At 45.2% G+C, this 18,133-nt stretch overlaps 1 protein-coding gene across 2 annotated transcripts in view; it reads left to right on the top strand.

The window, feature by feature from the left end:
- Positions 1-4,399, top strand: part of LOC139760094 (sulfotransferase 1C4-like) — a 28,087-nt gene extending 23,688 nt beyond the window's left edge. For both annotated transcript variants that reach the window (XM_071682918.1, XM_071682917.1), the window contains exons 5-6: positions 1,801-2,102; positions 3,458-4,399. In XM_071682918.1, the coding sequence (XP_071539019.1) occupies positions 1,801-2,102; positions 3,458-3,659 (504 nt within the window). In that variant the 3' untranslated portion in view covers positions 3,660-4,399. The remainder of the gene's footprint in view (positions 1-1,800; positions 2,103-3,457) is intronic.
- Positions 4,400-18,133: the final 13,734 nt, after the last annotated feature.

Below are 18,133 nucleotides of genomic sequence, written 5' to 3' on the forward strand. Positions count from 1 at the left end.
CTCTCTCTCTCTCTCTCTCTCTCTCTCTCTCTCTCTAAAACAGTTCTGGAGTTTCTCCTCCTCAGCGCCTCCTCCTTAGATACACAGATGTTTAGGCCGGACGAAAGCCGAGTAGCGGTTCTTAAACCAGTTCTCTTGAGTTCCGTGATTGTCCTTTAGAACCAGTCTGGGAAAATCCAAGTCGGTGTTTTCCGGAGAGTTTTTTTTTGACCTGCAGTTTTAGGTGGCACGTGGTGTTCATTCGCCAGCTGGCAACCCTTGCCGTGATTTCACCAGAGGTGCCGTTACACGTCCAGTTCAGGGTTCCAGACCGTCTCCTCACGGCTCTTATAACGGTCCAAGAATGAAACACCACCGTAATTTGATTTTCTTTCGGTGTTTTTTTTTTTTTTTCTTGGAGGAGGAGGGAAGGTTTTTAAGCCACACTCAACTAGGTCTTTCACCAAAGAAAATATTGGTGGTTTTGTTATTCCCAGTCACTCTTCTGTGGTGATATCCTCAAATTCATACATCATAGCTGGTTTCATACACCGCAGATGGTGTCATACACCGCAGCTGGTGTCATACACCGTAGCTGGTGTCATGCACTGCAGCTGGTGTCATACACCGTAGCTGGTTTCGTACACCGCAGCTGGTACCTAATTAAGAGACTAAAGGACTTGTCTACACTCCATATATCGTATCACATTCCTAAGACTGAAATAACAACATCAACCAGCGAGAAATATTATCAGCAACCAATATTTTCAACTACCTTTTTTTAACCCAGGAGTCAAAGTATTTTTGGAGGATGAGGTAGATGGTGGTACTGAACAAGATTGGCGCATGACAGTTTGGTTTATTGCTGAACAGCCAGCGAGGAAAAATGGTATTTCATTTCTATCTTCTTTTTTTTCTGTGTTCGCTGAGATGGCATGGGCAAAAGAATCCCCTAATCAAGACCTTTTCATTGACGATATATATATATATATATATATATATATATATATATATATATATATATATATATATATATATATATATATACACATATGGGCCATTTCTTTCGTCTGTTTCCTTGCGCTACCTCGCAAACGCGGGAGACAGCGACAAAGTATAAAAAAAAAAAAAAAAATGTATATATCGTAGGCTAAGTAGGGTGAGTGCCCCGCCCAGGATTCGAACCCATGCGTGCCCTACCCCAGGAGGACCAACGCTTGCGAATAAAAGTTGATGGTTAATGACGGTCGGCGGTGTCATAGTATGAGTTAATAGAAGTCGGCTGTGTCGTGCTGTAGGGCTCAGAATGATCGCTCTAACTTACAGGACACAACTCCTCCTCCTCAAGGTGATGCTGGAGGAACAAGAGCTGCGATAGTATTGGCAAATACTAGATATTTTTAATACCAATAGAAAATAACCCTCAGGGGTTTGGTTTACTGGGGCACTTCAAGAGATGCACTTCAGAATGCAAACATTGAATGCTTATCATAGAACTATTCGATACTTTTAAAAGCTTTTTTATTTGTCTTGGTTTACGTTGCTGGTGTCTTCGATACTCGGTACTTTGTGGTGTTCAAATCGAGTTGATTCATTTAGATTATGAGACTTATATGCCATGAAATACTTCAACCAAAGAGTCAAGTGCATTTGCCTGCAGCAAGCAAGCTCCAGCCGTACAGAGCAATTTTGCATTGTGTATATATATATATCTTTTGCTGTGATTTGCTTATTTTCATTTTGAAATCCTTAGAACCATTTCCATATCAAGACGTTTCTCTTATGTAATTGATGCTAACCGATCCATTTATCATTCCGTAGGTCATCTACGTCGCCCGCAACCCCAAGGACGTGTGCTTCTCGTGGTACAACTTCCTCCGCAACTTGCCTGGGGAGAAGTACAAGGAATTCGAGGGCGAATTCGCAGAGTTCGTAGAGGGGTTCAAGGCCGGGTACATCCTCTACTCCCCGTACTGGGAGCACATCCAGGAGGCCTGGCAACTGAGGCATCATCGCAACTTCCACTTCATCTTCTACGAGGACCTCCAGACAGACATCATGGGCGAGATGAGAAGGCTCAGTAGCTTCCTCAAGCTGGGCCTTGGAGACGACCAGTTACAGAAGTGAGTATCTCTCGTTAGAGCAGAAGCTTAAGTTAGTGCGACAAGTAGTCATCAAATTTTCTCTAGTTATGAAACATTTAAAATTAATGAAATTATTAGTTTTGCCATGATTATTCTTAAGCATATTGTTTTGTTTTAGAGTGATGATGTGTTGATAGCGTTGCTTAGCAAAACCTGTCAGTCGGACGCATACATACATATCAGCTTGTTCGACCAAGATAAATTTCTCACTCGCCTTTCGCAACGCACGGTTGGTCGGGAATAATCCCAATTCAGCTGCCGGTTAAGGTGTTGGTTCTCTGACCTCTCTCTCTCTCTCTCTCTCTCTCTCTCTCTCTCTCTCTCTCTCTCTCTCTCTCTCTCTCTCTCTCTCTCTCTCTGGTCGTTGCTAGAAAAAGAAAAGGCCGTCCGTTATTTCGAGGCTCAAGGGGTGTGTTTTTTGACCACTGAATACATACCAGCAGCTGACCAGTGTTTAGGATAATGCTTCCTTTGTTATTTTACCCGTTGTTTCTGTTTGTGTCGGTGTCAAAGTACCTGGTCAGATGTTCCTCTAGGTGGCGAGTGGCTCTTCCGTTTTGCTGAAGACTTGAGGGTATTGGAGTGTTTGTATTCCTCTCCCGATTTCTAATCCCCTTGCTCGAGAGTCTACATCCTGTCCAGGGTAAATACCCTTGCGCTGTGGCTGTTGGGAAAATCCCCTTCACAGCGAAGTGCGATTTATGGTGGTTACCTCGTCTGGTATTAGCATATCCCCTAGGACCTCTGCGTTCGTAATGAGACGTAAAAACAAGTCGTTGAGTCTGGAAGGAAAAAAAAAAAATGATGTACGATAACTGTTTACAACGGGAGATGATCGAGGTGAACTGTCCACCCCCCCCCCCCCCCCTCCCCCAAGAATGCTAACTGGTTTTCTGTTGAGACAATGATCCAAAACAGCAATCCTCCCACAGTGTGGCGGTCAGACAGCTACACGCTTCCCTTCATCGACAGAACTGTATGTATCTTGGCCCCAGCGTCATGTGTCTTGCGTGTGGGAAATATAAACACGAGTGGGGCGGGGACTCAAGATGACTCAGAGGTTGCAGGCGCAACCAGCGAGTAAATTCATCGGCTTCGAAGTTGTGTCGATTGGGTTGGGACCAACGAGTTGGTCGTCATACTTACACATCACACACACTTAGCTCACGGCCGTACGAAAGTTAAAGGTCGTTACGTACCGCATCTATTAGAGGTAGTTTTAAGCATGGTAGAATTTTAAAGACGTGAAGGTTCTTGCTTTACTAATGACCCGAATCCTTTCAATCCTGCCACTACCTCATCGAGCTTACAAAAGTTCATGTTTTCTCCCACAGGGTATCTGAACTTACAAGCTTCCAGACCATGAAGGGTCGGGAGGACAAGCTGCCCATCATAAAGGAACTGCAGACCAGTTTCTTCTACAAAGGTCAAGTCGGCAGCTGGGACGAAGCTGCTACTTCTCTCGTGGACGCTCGGATGGTTGCTTGGATCAACGAGAACTTACAAGGGACGGACATCAGGTTCACGTTCAACTGAAGATCTTGAGCAAATGTAAATTCTGGCAACACGAAAGGTTAATTCTACTTCACAAAAGAGAAACTTGAGCAAATTGAAAGCGAATATTACCGACACACTGCAGTCATGATGTACAAGAACATGCACAGCAGTCGCAGACCAAAAAAAAGAAAAAAATAGTCATGGGACACGCTTGATCGAAGCTGTATCGAACCCTTTGTCTCGAGTGGCAGAGACAGAGAGCTCTGTGCGCCTTCGACCCAGCGGCGCATACCAGGACTTGAGACGTGTCCCAGGATGTGTGTTCGTGATCACGCTTTATTACGAGTGTATCAGATTGTAAAGTGATACTAAAGGAAATAAACGCAGCAGATGTTGCCGGTTCCGTCTGCGTGTCATTTGGGCTGGCGCACCGTGAGTCAAGACCACTGCCAACCATCACGATTGAGTGTTAACTGCAGTGTTGCCACTGGGAAGAGAAGGTATTGTCGTAGAGTTGGGCAAACCTTTTTTTTTTTTTATTTTGCTGTCTTCAAATTCCTATTGTGTATTTTGGGCCCTAACTAAAAGTACAGCTTGACTATTTTTAAGTATCACTTCTTAGATATTTGTAGCCATTGATTAATGTGTTAAGGGAACACAGGTTATTTTTTTTTCCCTCCCTCTCTCTCTCATCAGAACCTGTATATTAGTAGATGTCTGTGTATTTATCTACTCCATAATTTGTAATTAAATTAAAGCCGTGCTTGTAATTTTATGAGTAGAGTAGTTTCTCTTTACATTCAAATCGCCCCATCGGGCAAAGCATTACGACGATCATATTCGCCAAAGTGATAGTTACACTCGCATTTCCACACCCAGTGTTAGGAAATCTCTCGTGATGGGGAGGCCTTCCGACCAGTATTTCTCTCATGACGGAACCTTGCTTCTCCGAAACCCACTCTCACTACCTGACGAACTTCAGACCACAGTATTATAATGTAATTAAGTAAAATTCAGTTTTATGTGAAGGTCGGTGGGTGGTTCGAGCGACGGTTGGCTCCTGGAGTGGGTGAACGCCATGAGGGTCGTTCAGGAGTTGTCGACACGACCACCGTTGGCCCTCAGAAGACATAAGCGCCTGGCAGGTGATGACTTTCTGTACACAACAACTCAGGTTTCTCGATATCCCTAAGAACAAGAAAAAAAAAAGTATTAAAGCGAGGTCAGTTATCACTATCCAATTATCGTCGATTATTGGAGAGGTCGCCAGGAATATTACTTTTTTTTTTTTTTGTTCCCGTAAACGTTCGTTCCATCCGTCCCTCGGTCAGTACTAACCTCTAACATTTGCCGGTGATGAATGTGTCCGGTGGATGGATTTCACGTAACAGCTCGAGCCAACCTAGTGATCCACTCATGAGGAAACGTGTGGTATAAGTTGTTTTGGAGTTAATTCTGTGGTCCTCGATGTTTTGGACTTAATTCTGTGGTCCTCGATGTTTTGGAGTTAATTCTGTGGTCTTCGATGTTTTGGAATTAATTCTGTGGTCCTCGATGTTTTGGAGTTAATTCTGTGGTCTTCGATGTTTTGGAGTTAATTCAGTGGTCTTCGATGTTTTGGAGTTAATTCTGTGGTCTTCGATGTTTTGGAGTTGATTCCGTGGCTTTCGATGTTTGGAGTTAATACTGTGGCCTTCGATGTTTTAAAGTCAATTCTGTGGCCTTCGATGCTTTGAAGTTAATTCTGTAGCCTTCAATCATTAAGTATAATGTTTAGAGGATGTTTTCTCTTGTGTGTGTGTGTCATCTCTATGATTCTACGATGTTTTCTGCCGTCATTATGCCTGTAAGGAAGACAAAAGAGGTAATGGTTCCACATGATAGCATGGCAACTTCATTGTCTATGCTCTGTCTCAAGAGGGAGACGGATTGCCTTGGTAGCCATCTCTAACTTGGCATCTGACCCACAGACGTTCAATTAGTTCACCAACTTTCACTCTCGTGACTTCTACGTACATTGGCTTCTCTCAGTTTGTTGCTTACCGGAAAGTATATTTCTTCAGGTGTAGTCGACCCGTATCCTATAGTCACGACGAGTCCCTGCAGGAGTAAACCACGACCTCATGTTGGAGATCTCGTAGGCTTGAGAAAGAGATGCGGGCTGGTTGAGGCTCATACTACCTTGTAGACAGAAACTTTAAGACTCCCACGGCAGCCGTGTGACCAGGTTGTTGCCGTAGTTCGCATGGCTGTCGTGGTTTCCCTTGTTGGCTTTGGGTTCGCGTGGTTATCATGACTTTTGATAGACCCGTTACTCTCAAACAAAATATCACTTGATTAAGGGAAATGTCAAGTCCGACAGTTCACACAACGAACCCTTTAAGATATGTTGAATGTCACAAGTTGAGTCGAGGTGCTCCAAAAAAACTTGTTGATCTCTGAAAGTCTTCGCTGTGTGGATCGCGTGGGGGGACAGGGGAGGGGGGATGGGGACACACACACACACACACACACACACACACACACAACAAGCGTCCCAGTATCAGAAATGTGATGATCGTTCATACGTTTGGAAATCTTTCTCAAGATTTTCTTTACGCGAGAGGGAAGGGAGTGTGCTTGTCTGAGGCTAAGGACATTTCCGACATACAAGGAGGAAAGTTGAAGCGTCTTAGGGAACACTTTTAAGTCCTGCTGAAACTTGTAGTTAGACTCAAATCTAACTTGAAGATGTACACTTTAGAGAGAGTCTAATCCAGTACCTGATACTCGTATGCCAACATCTGTCTCTGACTTTCTTGCTGAGAGTGGTCATTGAGTCTGAGTCTCAAGTCATTTATCTATCTTGCTATGTATAGATAAAACTTATCAGTGATAACTTGGATAGTGGGGTCATGGCTAGGGCTAGGCGGAGGCAAGGTTAGAGAGTCCTGTGGATACTTCACATCAAGATAAGAGTGACATGTGGGCCCACTGACCTTGAGGATTCTTATCCCATTAAATCCTTTGGCGACTGAAGTCCTTCTAGTATGGAAACCCCCGGTTAATCCTGGAACATTCCAGCCTTCCCAGGCGTCAGTGAACAGTATTCCCTGCAGATGGCCGAATGTAACCGAGAGGTTCAGCACAGCCAAGGTAGTTAAGAAATACCCTACGTGGAGCGAAAACTTGGTGACCGAAGCTGTAGATTAGAAATATGAGGAGTTCTCCCATCGTCATTTCTGTCTCGCAAGTTCCTTGTCAAGTAATATGTATAATTTTTTATAATGTCGAATGATCAGAAACTTTCATCAAAGCTTGATGTGGAACATGCTGAAAGACCTCGCAAGTTTGAAGACTGAGTCTGAGACAGGTTGCTGTGATAGATGCGTTGGTAATGGCAAAGTGAATTAGAAGCAAAACGTGTCCCCCTGTCTTACGGGTCTCGAGGCACATCGCGTGCAGCGCCCCCAAACTGAAGCTTTGACCCTCCCTCCCTCAGTTATTTGTTTACATCCGAGTCAGGCATAACCCTCACCGCTCTTCACTACCGGCACGCACCCATTCCACCCCTGCGGCCTAGGGAAGGACTCCATTGGTCCAAGAGAATCCAATAAGGTCGGATATCCTCTCTAAACCAGCAAGCAACAACGTCACTACATACCCACACACCCTTTAGTCTGCCGGGGTATATTAATGAGGCACCAATGACAGGTATTCAGAAAACCCTCCACATACCTCGGTAAAACCTATACATTGAATCTGTACACTGCTGACTACCTCCCATATTTTTTTCAGCTGATCCTTCCCCGGTCCAAACCCTTCCTTTTCTCCTTCAAACTGTTCAGTGAGGAACCAAAATAGTGTTAGGAAGACGGTAAGAGTGAGCAGAACCGATGTATTTATATCTACGTCTGTGGGTCATTATGTTTGAATGTAGTCTTGACTTGCGCTCGTCATATGAACGTTTGTCCTATTCTAATGTGCAGGAATCTGGTCTGAACGTCTGTATATCTACACATAACTGTGCCATTCATACACCTGCAAGATGTATTTCCACTCTGCATGACTGCATGCCGGACGCCGCCGTGCACGCATAGTGTTGCATCCTGACAAAAGTAGTGATTGCACGGCGTACGCTTTTTTTCTTTTATTTATTTCTAATATTCCAATAAATGTTGAGAGAAGAGTAGGAGTCACTCGCCACTTCAGAGGCGCTCCTTACACAGAGGGTATGTGGGAGTGTTTACATCTAGGCTGGCTCCCACAAACACACTCACACTCGCTTCTCAGTTCCTCACGACCTCCTCCACCTCACTCTTGACCCAGCCATCCCCTGTGGCGCTCCCACTCAAAAGTGCTTCCTTTATGCCTGCGAAACTGTATCCGCTCGGAACCACTTAGGTCGATGACGTCAGTTTACCTCCTGGAGATAATAGATTTAAATGCCATTTCCAATACACAGCCACGAAAGTGAGGAATATGAATGTGAGTGAGTGAGTTCCGTGGTTCACGTGCGCAGCATTCGAATGTGGAACTTAGAATCATATTGGCAAGTGTCATTTGTCACTCAGATTCGTGGAAATTGTGCTGCTGTGGAATTCTTGGGCTCAAATTATTTCACGAGAATTATAGACAAAGAATCAAAGTCGCCACGTGCAAGTATAATTTTCAGAATAAGATTCATGAATGCATTCTGTACGGTATTTTACGTACGAATACAGAGCTCCATGCATGCATTGACACATGCATACGTACATATACAGAGGTCCATGCATTTATTCACTCATGCACATTCACGTGTACACGTATATGCAAGAACACATGAGGTGGGGAGGGGGGGGGATAATGCACACACACAAACACACACACACACACACACACACACACACACACACAAACACTCTTTTCTAGTAGCTGACATGACATGGGCAAAAACATGCCCCAGATATGGTGATATTGTATATATATATATATATATATATATATATATATATATATATATATATATATATATATATATATATATATATATATGAGACGATATTAGACCTGCACTTTGGAACTTTCACGATCTATAAATGCATTGACCAGTCAGAACTGTGCATCATATTTCCATTTAAAGGGAATAGTATCAGGCATTGGGTAATGTTTGTTGCCTAATCTCTTCGCTGTTTTTAATTAGGAGCTCAACATGTTCAGTGAAAATGGTTGAGAAAAATCGTCAGAGATGCACACATACACTGGGGTCGATGTGCCTCCTAGGGATATCAGTGCTAGTGAACTTACTCTGTAAATGTGGATAGTTATGAACATTCTTAGGAAAAACTCGCATAGGGAGAGCTATTGTAGTTATCAGTGGTAAATGATAAAGACGAAAATAATGAGGAAAGGGATATGATACGAGATTCGTGTCTCTGGTATCACTGTATTGGCCATAGCCGTCGGCAGAGCGTAATAACCCGGGGAGCCAATCTTGCCCACACTCCCGGCATGTCCAGAGAGCTCCCTGCCTCCTGCTGCTGCGACCTCCTTCCGGGTAAGCACCCACTCCCTCCTTCCCTTACCCGACACTCCCACACCCCTCCCGCTCCTCCCTCACCAGACACTCCCACACCCCTCCCGTTCCTCCCTCACCCGACACTCCCACACCCCTCCCGCTCCTCCCTCACCCGACACTCCCACACCCCTCCCGTTCCTCCCTCACCCGACACTCCCATACCCCTCCCGCTCCTCCCTCGCCATATTGAACCCCACACCTCGTAACCTTGACATCCCTAGCGTGTGCTCTTCAACTTAGTCATCTATAACCTTGAACCCTGAACCCTTCCGCTTTGTCCATAACTTCCACGAGTATGTACTGGCACCTAAGGGTGTAGGTCCGACCTGTTATACGATGACGTGACCTGGTGACTTTTTAAGGCTGACCTGTAATCAGGAGGCATGACCCGGTGACTTTAAAGGCCGACCTGTGACCTAGTGGCACGGGCGGGTGACTTTCATATCCTGTGGTCAGCAGAGGTGGAGAACCTCTTGGAGGAAACTGATGGCGCTTCGATCAGAGTTCTGGGGATCATAATTATCTTAACCGCGATCTTATGTTCTTTTTTATCATTCAGGTTTGGGAGGAGATGATAATGCACCATCATCCTATTTTCTGTCTTTGGTACAGTACTCTGGACTTAACACCAGTGGCTGGCTCCGTACGTCGTTTGTCATGTCAAAATTGAGGATTAAACTTTTGCTATGGAGTTGTTTCTGCTTTCCATTGGTTTTGTACTCACGACATAAAGCCTGTGTATGTGTGTGTGTGTGTGTGTGTGTGTGTGTGTGTGTGTGTGTGTGTGTGTGTGTGATTGTTCTGAGTGCTCTGTTTTTGTGTGTTCTGCACCTTTGTCATATTTACTTTTATCCGGGTGATTGACCAAGCAGGTGAGGCGTAGTTTAGGGTGGAGCGTACGAATGGTTGATCGTGATAAGCACTTAAATGTATTTACTTGCGCTAGAGAGTAATTTTCGTGACCTCTTTCTTTAATCATGTGCTTGGTAAGTCATCGCCCTGACTGAGTATCCACTGTACTCGACAGATGGCTTATACAACCTAACTTTAGAACCGCTTTGCCGTCGGTAAAAACATTTACATGTCCTTTATCTGTGCTGGATACGTATGGGTGCTCGAGATGTTTTATGTTCTGAGGTACTTCATCTGGTGTCGAGTAATGGGATGCGGGATGCGCTGCCCCGGTACGTAGCCAAGGAACTTCGTGTTTAGTCACCATATCCTTACACACACACACACACACACACACACAACCACAAATCTGTCGATAATTATAGCATGAATTATTTCATACTAGCGGGCATTTGTCATCCAGCATATGAGTACAGTATGATGGGAACATACTGTATACACACTAGCACAAAGACACACCAGCGATGAAGCATAATAAGCGATATATCTCCATCGCCCGATAGTATACAACAGGAGATAAACAGAGATCTCGTGAGACGGAAGTGTAACAGTTTCTCTCTCGTCTGTTGCCACATATACGGTACTGGTGAGGGTATCATCGACGTTAAGCCATTACGGACGGATTATCCTTTCGTTAAGCTGAAGGAGGGGATCTCAAGGCTGATGGATTAATTCGTAAGGTTCTATAAGTGCTGTAAGTGTGTGTGTGTGTGTGTGTGTGGGTGTGTGTGTGTGTGTGGGTGTTTGCACATACGTATGTACGTGTTTGTTTGAAGGCTGACCTAGACACCTCGGTACAGTAAGGTGCAATGCACGTGCCAGTACGCCACCTAATCGATCCCCGACCCTCTCAAGCGCGTGGCGCCGTCTGACATGCCACTGTCGTCACACACACACACACACACACACACACACTCCAGCTGTTGTCTACTCCCCACTTGGACCCCCAACAGTCTTCTCAACCATTTCCCCTCTACCCCTCTCAGGTCTTAGCTCTTGTCGTAATTATAGCTAACGACGCTCGCAGTGCTCCGTGTTGGCTCAGCATGCGATACCCCGACGGTAAGAGGGACTTGTACAAGGTCCAGGACCGTCGCCATGGTAACGTTGTAAACAAACGCCCCATCAGCTGGTATGATCACCAGTCGACTGGTGACTCGCCCCCAGGGCGCAAGGCTCAGTCAAACATGGCCTCGCTCGCACGACCTGCCGGGGTCCCACGCTGCCGACGTAGCCAGAGAAGGTCTTCCCGTGGACGTTCCACTGCCGCGACAGGAAGTTGATCCGGCAGGCGGCGACGACGAAGGGGAATACGTTAACTGGTTACCTCACTGTACTTATGTGGTTAATTACTTGTATATATTAAATGGTGACGGATTTACGACTGTCTAGATGAAATGTTGCACACTTACGCTCGAGTGAGATAAGACAAGTTCTAGATTTGATTTGATTCAGATCTTATAAAAAAAAAAAGATAAATACATAATATATACAAATGTGAGGATATGAAATAGGAATACCGAAAAGTATCCTTAATTTCTAACTCATCCCAATACCGTTCAGACACGTAGGTGTGTCTCGAATGGTTGTGACCCCGTGTTAAGTGACCTGGTGTGGTTAGTGGTGTGTTGTGACCAAGTGTCCCACAGTCACCATGCCGCGCCGTGTGAACCATGTGCGAGCTGAGGAGCGCATCACCAGGACCCCGTCGGACCTGGTGAGTATAAACACGAACTCCGTGGCTGACCTGGTGAGTATATACACAAACCCCGTGGCTGACACGGTGAGTATATACACAAACCCTGTGGCTGACACGGTGAGTATATACACAAACCCTGTGGCTGACACGGTGAGTATATACACGAACCCCGTGGCTGACACGGTGAGTATATACACAAACCCCGTGGCTGACACGGTGAGTATATGCGCGAACCCCGTGGCTGACACGGTGAGTATATACACGAACCCCGTGGCTGACACGGTGAGTATATACACGAACCCCGTGACTGACGCGGTGAGTATATACACTGACCCCGTGGATTGACGTCATATCTCTCCACACACTCGATGTCTCGTGAAGATATACTATCTGTTTATCAACGCCGGAGCGTTATTTTTAAAAGCAATAGGCTGACTGACGGTGGGTCTATTTATCAAAGCCGGCACTTCAATTTCTTTTTCTTTTTTTTTGAAAGAAATTTCCTAACGGACGGTGGGTCAAACTCCTGCGTGAGCGCCGGTCCTCCCTCGATTGATTACATCGACGCTTCAAAATCACGTAATCACTTATCATGAAATCGCTGCTTGGCAAATGGAGCCCACAGCACCACACAACAGCTCAGAATCCAACATGGCCAGAGACAGGAAGATTTTTTTTCGGTATCGTAGTCTATGTTATGAATATTTCCTTCGTCTCGCACTGTACGTAGTCGTTGACGCATCGTACCTCGGCATTACGTCATACGGTAATAGGTACGCAGGTGGGCCGGAAGGTAACGTTGTGTATGCTGGATTGACTTCATGGGTCGTCAGTACCTTAAACGCTCTTGAACACGATGGCACGACTCTTGAACACGATGGCACGACCCTTGAACACGACGGTACGACTCTTGAGCACGACGGTACGACCCTTGAGCACGACGGTACGACCCTTGAGTACGACGGTACGACCCTTGAGTTAAGACGGTACGACTCTCAAGCACAACGATACGATTCTTGATCATTGAAGGCACGACTCTCGAAGCCGAAGGTGCCTTTGCCTTTGACTTGACCTTTAGGGGTCCGAGTGTGCCAAGGCCATGCCCACGGATCGTATCGTGCTTGCATCGTGCCTGTAGAGCCGTGCCGTATCTTGCTCAAGGGGTTAACGACACTTAGGAGGCTGGGAACCACACGGTATGTGCGATCACAATTCCTCAAGGGACCTGCGAAAGAGTAATCAAAGACATGATTAACCCAGTAATTTGTAATCTCAGCAAACAATTATGTCCAGTAATTTGCATATCATGCAAGTTATTTCTCTATTGATAATGATATCTTGCAATGTGATCCACTCATGGCAACCCCCAGAAGCACCGGGAGGTATGTAGTCAAAACATTTTAAAGATATTATCGTGATTCCAAATAAGATTTCAAGAGTCCCTGACAAAACCCCATTTACTTTCCTGGATGAGGAATCGCCACGGTAATATACGTCATTTCCCATGACTGCCACTCATTCCAGTCACGCTGACCAGCTCTCGGTGACTCACGATGTGCCCCAGTCATTCCATATACCCAGACACTCGCAACAACCTGCATTCGTCTTGTTACTCATACTGACTCTCCTGCATTATCTGTGCTTCCCACTCACTCATTATAGACCCGAAGTACTAGTAGCAGTTCAGGGTCATCCCAGTTATTTCTAAGGACTCGCTTGATTTCCAATCATTCCCATGGATCGCATTGGCGTGCGTTGCAATTTTCAAGTTATGCGAACCATTTTCCAATACCTTAAATATTTTCACCCATTTACAGCAATTTACTAGTCATTTCCATTAATTTACAATCAATTCCAGTAAATTTTCTCTCATTCAAAGAGTTCAGATCGCTCCTAATCAAATCCTGATAATATTTAAGACTCACGAAAGCCTTTTGCTAACTTCCAAAAGCTGCTTAACCAAACCTTTGGCATACAAGTATCCCACATAACATCTACCAGCCTGCAATTCTTTCCAGCAGCTTCCAGCAGCTTTAAGACAATCTTATACACGTCAGCTGGTTCTAACTTGTTCTGAGCACCTCGCACTCGCTCCAGCAACTTACAGTCACTTTCAGCATTTAAAACAACGTTTGTGCTCTCGGTAACCCCTAATGATAACTTTACCATAGACCATCAAGTCTTCTACTGTGTGTCCTTCCCCGCGTGCTCCATCTCAACAAAATTATGAAGTTCCCATCGCTTATTCATGGCAAGGCAGTGCCTATGAAGGCTCTCATTTGAGTGTACACATTCCTCAAAGGCTTCTCGTTAGTGAATATGCTCCGCCTGACTTGCGTGGACGTAATTTACATAACCAGTTTCTTTCTCATAATGTGGTTCTGTGATAAAGACCTTTTAGAGCAACTTAGGTCAGAGGGTAGCTGAGGAATTCTTGAGTGAAGGCTCGTGCATACGGCATGAATGTATCGATGTAACCATTTGAATGCAGGTACAGAAGCGACATTTTTTTCCATTGATTACAGGCTCTGCAGTGCATTCCTCAGGCCTTCTGGTGAGCAGAAGTATGCATACTTCTGTAAGGAGTGCTGGGAATTATGGACGAACGCGCCTGGTTCTTAATGGCTTTCCCGGTAGAAGGAACAGTAGTGAGTGGTGAAGGGTAAGGGACGACAGCAATGTTAAGGGTAAGGTGGTGGTGGTTGATGGTGATGGTTGGTTGAAAGTGGTAGTGCTAGTGGTCGATGGTGGTTGGGGACCGGCACCCAAATTACAGATTCACCACCAACGAATTACACACACACAGTAATAAATCTCCGCCGCTCACCTTGACATTCTGCAACCACCCTCCGTTCTTCCCAACCTTCAACCCCATTCCCCAACCCCTCTCCTAGCCTCCTCCTCCTCCTTCTCCTGGCGTTCAAATTAAAGTAGAAGGGTGTGGTAAATTGCCCCATGGCATGTAGTCGCCGACCCTAGCAGCACCACCAGTCCTAGGAACCTCCCAGTCGGAGGCAAGGGCATCTGGACCAATATTGTCGCCAAACCATAGATCCTGATTCATCACACTTGGGGGTTATCAAACCTGTGATGGCTGGCGATCATGAAGGTTTCCAGTGTCTCACAAGTACCTTGTCCTCCCGGGGGCTTCAGGGGAGTGGAGTTCCTTAATAGTGGGTAGGTCTTTGTGTTGTCCTGCACACCCGACACACCGTCTTCCATCATTTGTACCATCTAGCTTGACTGGGTTCCCAGAGAGTGGACCTTGGCCTCTCATGCCGGGGGAAGGTGGTTTCTGTTGGCTACCCTCCCACTCTTCGGTGAAAGGCAGGAGCTCCCTCAAAACGTGGAATAATCATCGCTGTTGTAGAAGTATATATATATAGATTTTTGAGGCTGGCCTTTACGCCTCAGCATTGTTTTACATCATGTGGGATGCCGTCAAAATTCGTGGAGGTACGAAGGGCGCGACTCTCTTAACCTCCACGTCCAGGACGTGGAGTACGAAGATGAGAAATAGAACAGTTTGGTGTTAACATCACCGCCCACGATCAGAAATTTCATAACTTCATGCTAGAAAAAAAGTGGAGCGTCTCTTCGCGGAACAGATACCATAAATAAACAGTGAGATCCGGAGCTGTTGTGTGTTCGTGTAATCCTCTACTTCCCAGAAGAGCTGTAATCATATACCTTTGATGGCCACTGGAGCTCGAGTGAGGACAGATCTCCAGAAACGTTTTACCGATATTGTCCGTCATTCTCACAGTCAGGAGCGTCCATATAATCCTTCACACATTCCAGATCTCGATTTCTTTTCGGCAAGTTCTTCCTATGGACGATGTTTCTGTTATCTAACGATCATTCTCAGTAGCCCCTTTTTTTTTTTTTTATTACCGAGACGGTTGTGGCCGTCAGATGAAATTACACTTCTCTTCTCCCCTAAAGTTGCTTTAAATTTGCTCTAACGTTCCACAATCGGGAGCGTTCCTCACAACTCCAAGCTACGCCTTTACCTCCTTGGTCATCCATCCTCTCAAGAGAAAGTAATGAAACTAAAAACCCACACAAAGCAGAACTCTCAGAGCAACCACTACCTACTTAACAGCCAAAGATATTCTACATTTTTCACAGGGAAGCAAAACTATTTCAAGTACAACCCCAACGGAACGTGCTTGACACATAGTTCTGTGCAACAGCATTTTATAACTCCCATCCAAAGCACGCCATGTCTGCTGAAACAGTTCGGTAAACATATATATAACTCACGTCCAAAGCACTCCAGAACCACCGAAATAATTCAGTAAACACTAAACAACTGTTCCTCAAATCAATCTTGGAAGTGCGTTCTCTTGACGCATACCCATCTGAAACTACACGCCCCAGACAAACGCGGGTCTTCGCCGTGGATGCCACCATTCTCTTCACGCACCCTTATGAGCATCAGTCCCTCACATTGCGTAGATTTGTGGACTCCACCGTCAAGTGGTAACACCGCGAACGACGTATCAACGTGACAACACTGCATTATCACCATCTGTGGACGGAAAAGAGTACAACGTTCTCGAGGAACCATTCCTCCAAAGGATCTCATGTTACACTATCCCCAGTGGGTCGCAGTCTTGAAGCTGCAGGAGCCCCATATGGAAGGGGTCGTTGTGCTCTATAATGATGATGATTATATATCATATGTAATTCCAAGGCCCCTTTATGTGGCTCCTGGGACTTGGGGCTGCGGCGCTATAATCAGAAGCAGGGAAGTGATTGGACGCCTTTGGAATAAGAAGTTCCTCGACGAAATGGTATTCCCTTACGGCTTTCTTCAAGGTGAACTAGTTCCTTCACTCGCCGTGTAACCACAAGCTTGCGTAGTCCTAGTAGCACCAAAGTAGGCTGGGTCAGCGAGGTCATGCGGATGACCTTACCTAACCTGTCAGACTCGGGGTCGATCGGAAGGGACTGACTTATTACCGATTTAAGGCGACAGTTCGCCTGACGACTTTTAAACGGCCGTAAATCAGATCAAAGTTTTTGTCCTAAGTACTTGAGGTTAAACGTGAATCCGCAATATTTCTTTCAAAAGCGCTTAGTTTGCATTCATAATGGTGGAGGCGTTTGCCCTATTTAACCGATCATCACAAAGAGGTCTTAAATGCTTGGAAGAAAGCACCATCATGTTGGCAGATTTCGACGCTGTGTTGGCTGGTAAGTGTTTTCCAACTTTCCCCCAAGTACGACGACAATGAACGCTTTTTACAAGAGACGAAGTTGACATTACCAGTCACATCTCTATGGCCATCAGACTGGGTTGTAATCGTATAGTTGTATGCTAAAGGCACCTGGGCATTTGGATTATCGAGCTGGAAAAGTGTCAATTAGTTTTTCCGAAGATAAAAAATACAGTGTTTTTTCTTTACCTCCCCACCACAACCCCCCACAGTGTTGTGTCCCATGATAATAGCATCTCTTTTGCAAATGGTGAATAGCATCTTTTTTGCAAATTGTGCTCGTGAAAGAAATCTTGTGTAGTCATCTTTAATCTCTGGAGCTTTTGAGAAAAACATGAATTTGATCTATGGCCGCTTCTTTTTTATTTTCTTTTTTCCAAAGCGCCACGCTAATCACCGACCTAATCTGTGATAAGTACCTTCCAACCTAATCAGACTTTTGACAGGTCATCTAAAGTCATCTGTGGTACCTCAATGGCCCAGCTTAGGTCTCCTTACACGGGTGTCTTGTGCTCTGTCTATCATTCTGAAGATCTCATACACAAGATATCTCGCTCAGGGTTTCTTCCTTCGTCGTTGTATGTTTTTTGTGGGTATATATGTATGTATGTATCTATCTATTTATCTATCTGTATATCTACCTATCTATCTATATACAAGGGTTATCGTAGCTTCAAGGTAGTAGCTCTACACTCAATAGTAAAGAAGAGACTTCTTTGAAGCAAGAAGTTCTTTTGCAAGAAACTTTACACCCATTCGTCAAGTGACGATGATGCAGCCTCACCATTGATGACTCTGCACTCAAGAGGTAGACCCTTAAACAAGGGCGGAGTACGGTAACACCTATACGATGATCTCTGGTTATTCCGTCTTTTACAAATATCGAAGAACTTAAGTGTTGTTGTGTCTTTACATCGCTCTGAGAACTGCTTGCAGTTGACGTCACCAAACTGGTTTGAAAACTCAAAGGTTGTGATCGGATCATTTCCATACCCATTTCTTTATCATTGTGTTCAGCCGTATGGCCTCTAAGCCTTTCCCTGTGTCTCAGCTCCCTTAATTCTATTACCATCTTTGTTGCCTTCCTCTGGACCTTCTCTATTACCTCTTCGTGCGGTGACCGAACTTGAGAAGCATA

The sequence above is a fragment of the Panulirus ornatus genome, chromosome 35 (assembly GCF_036320965.1).
Source record: "Panulirus ornatus isolate Po-2019 chromosome 35, ASM3632096v1, whole genome shotgun sequence".
NCBI classification, from domain to species: Eukaryota; Metazoa; Arthropoda; class Malacostraca; order Decapoda; family Palinuridae; genus Panulirus; species Panulirus ornatus.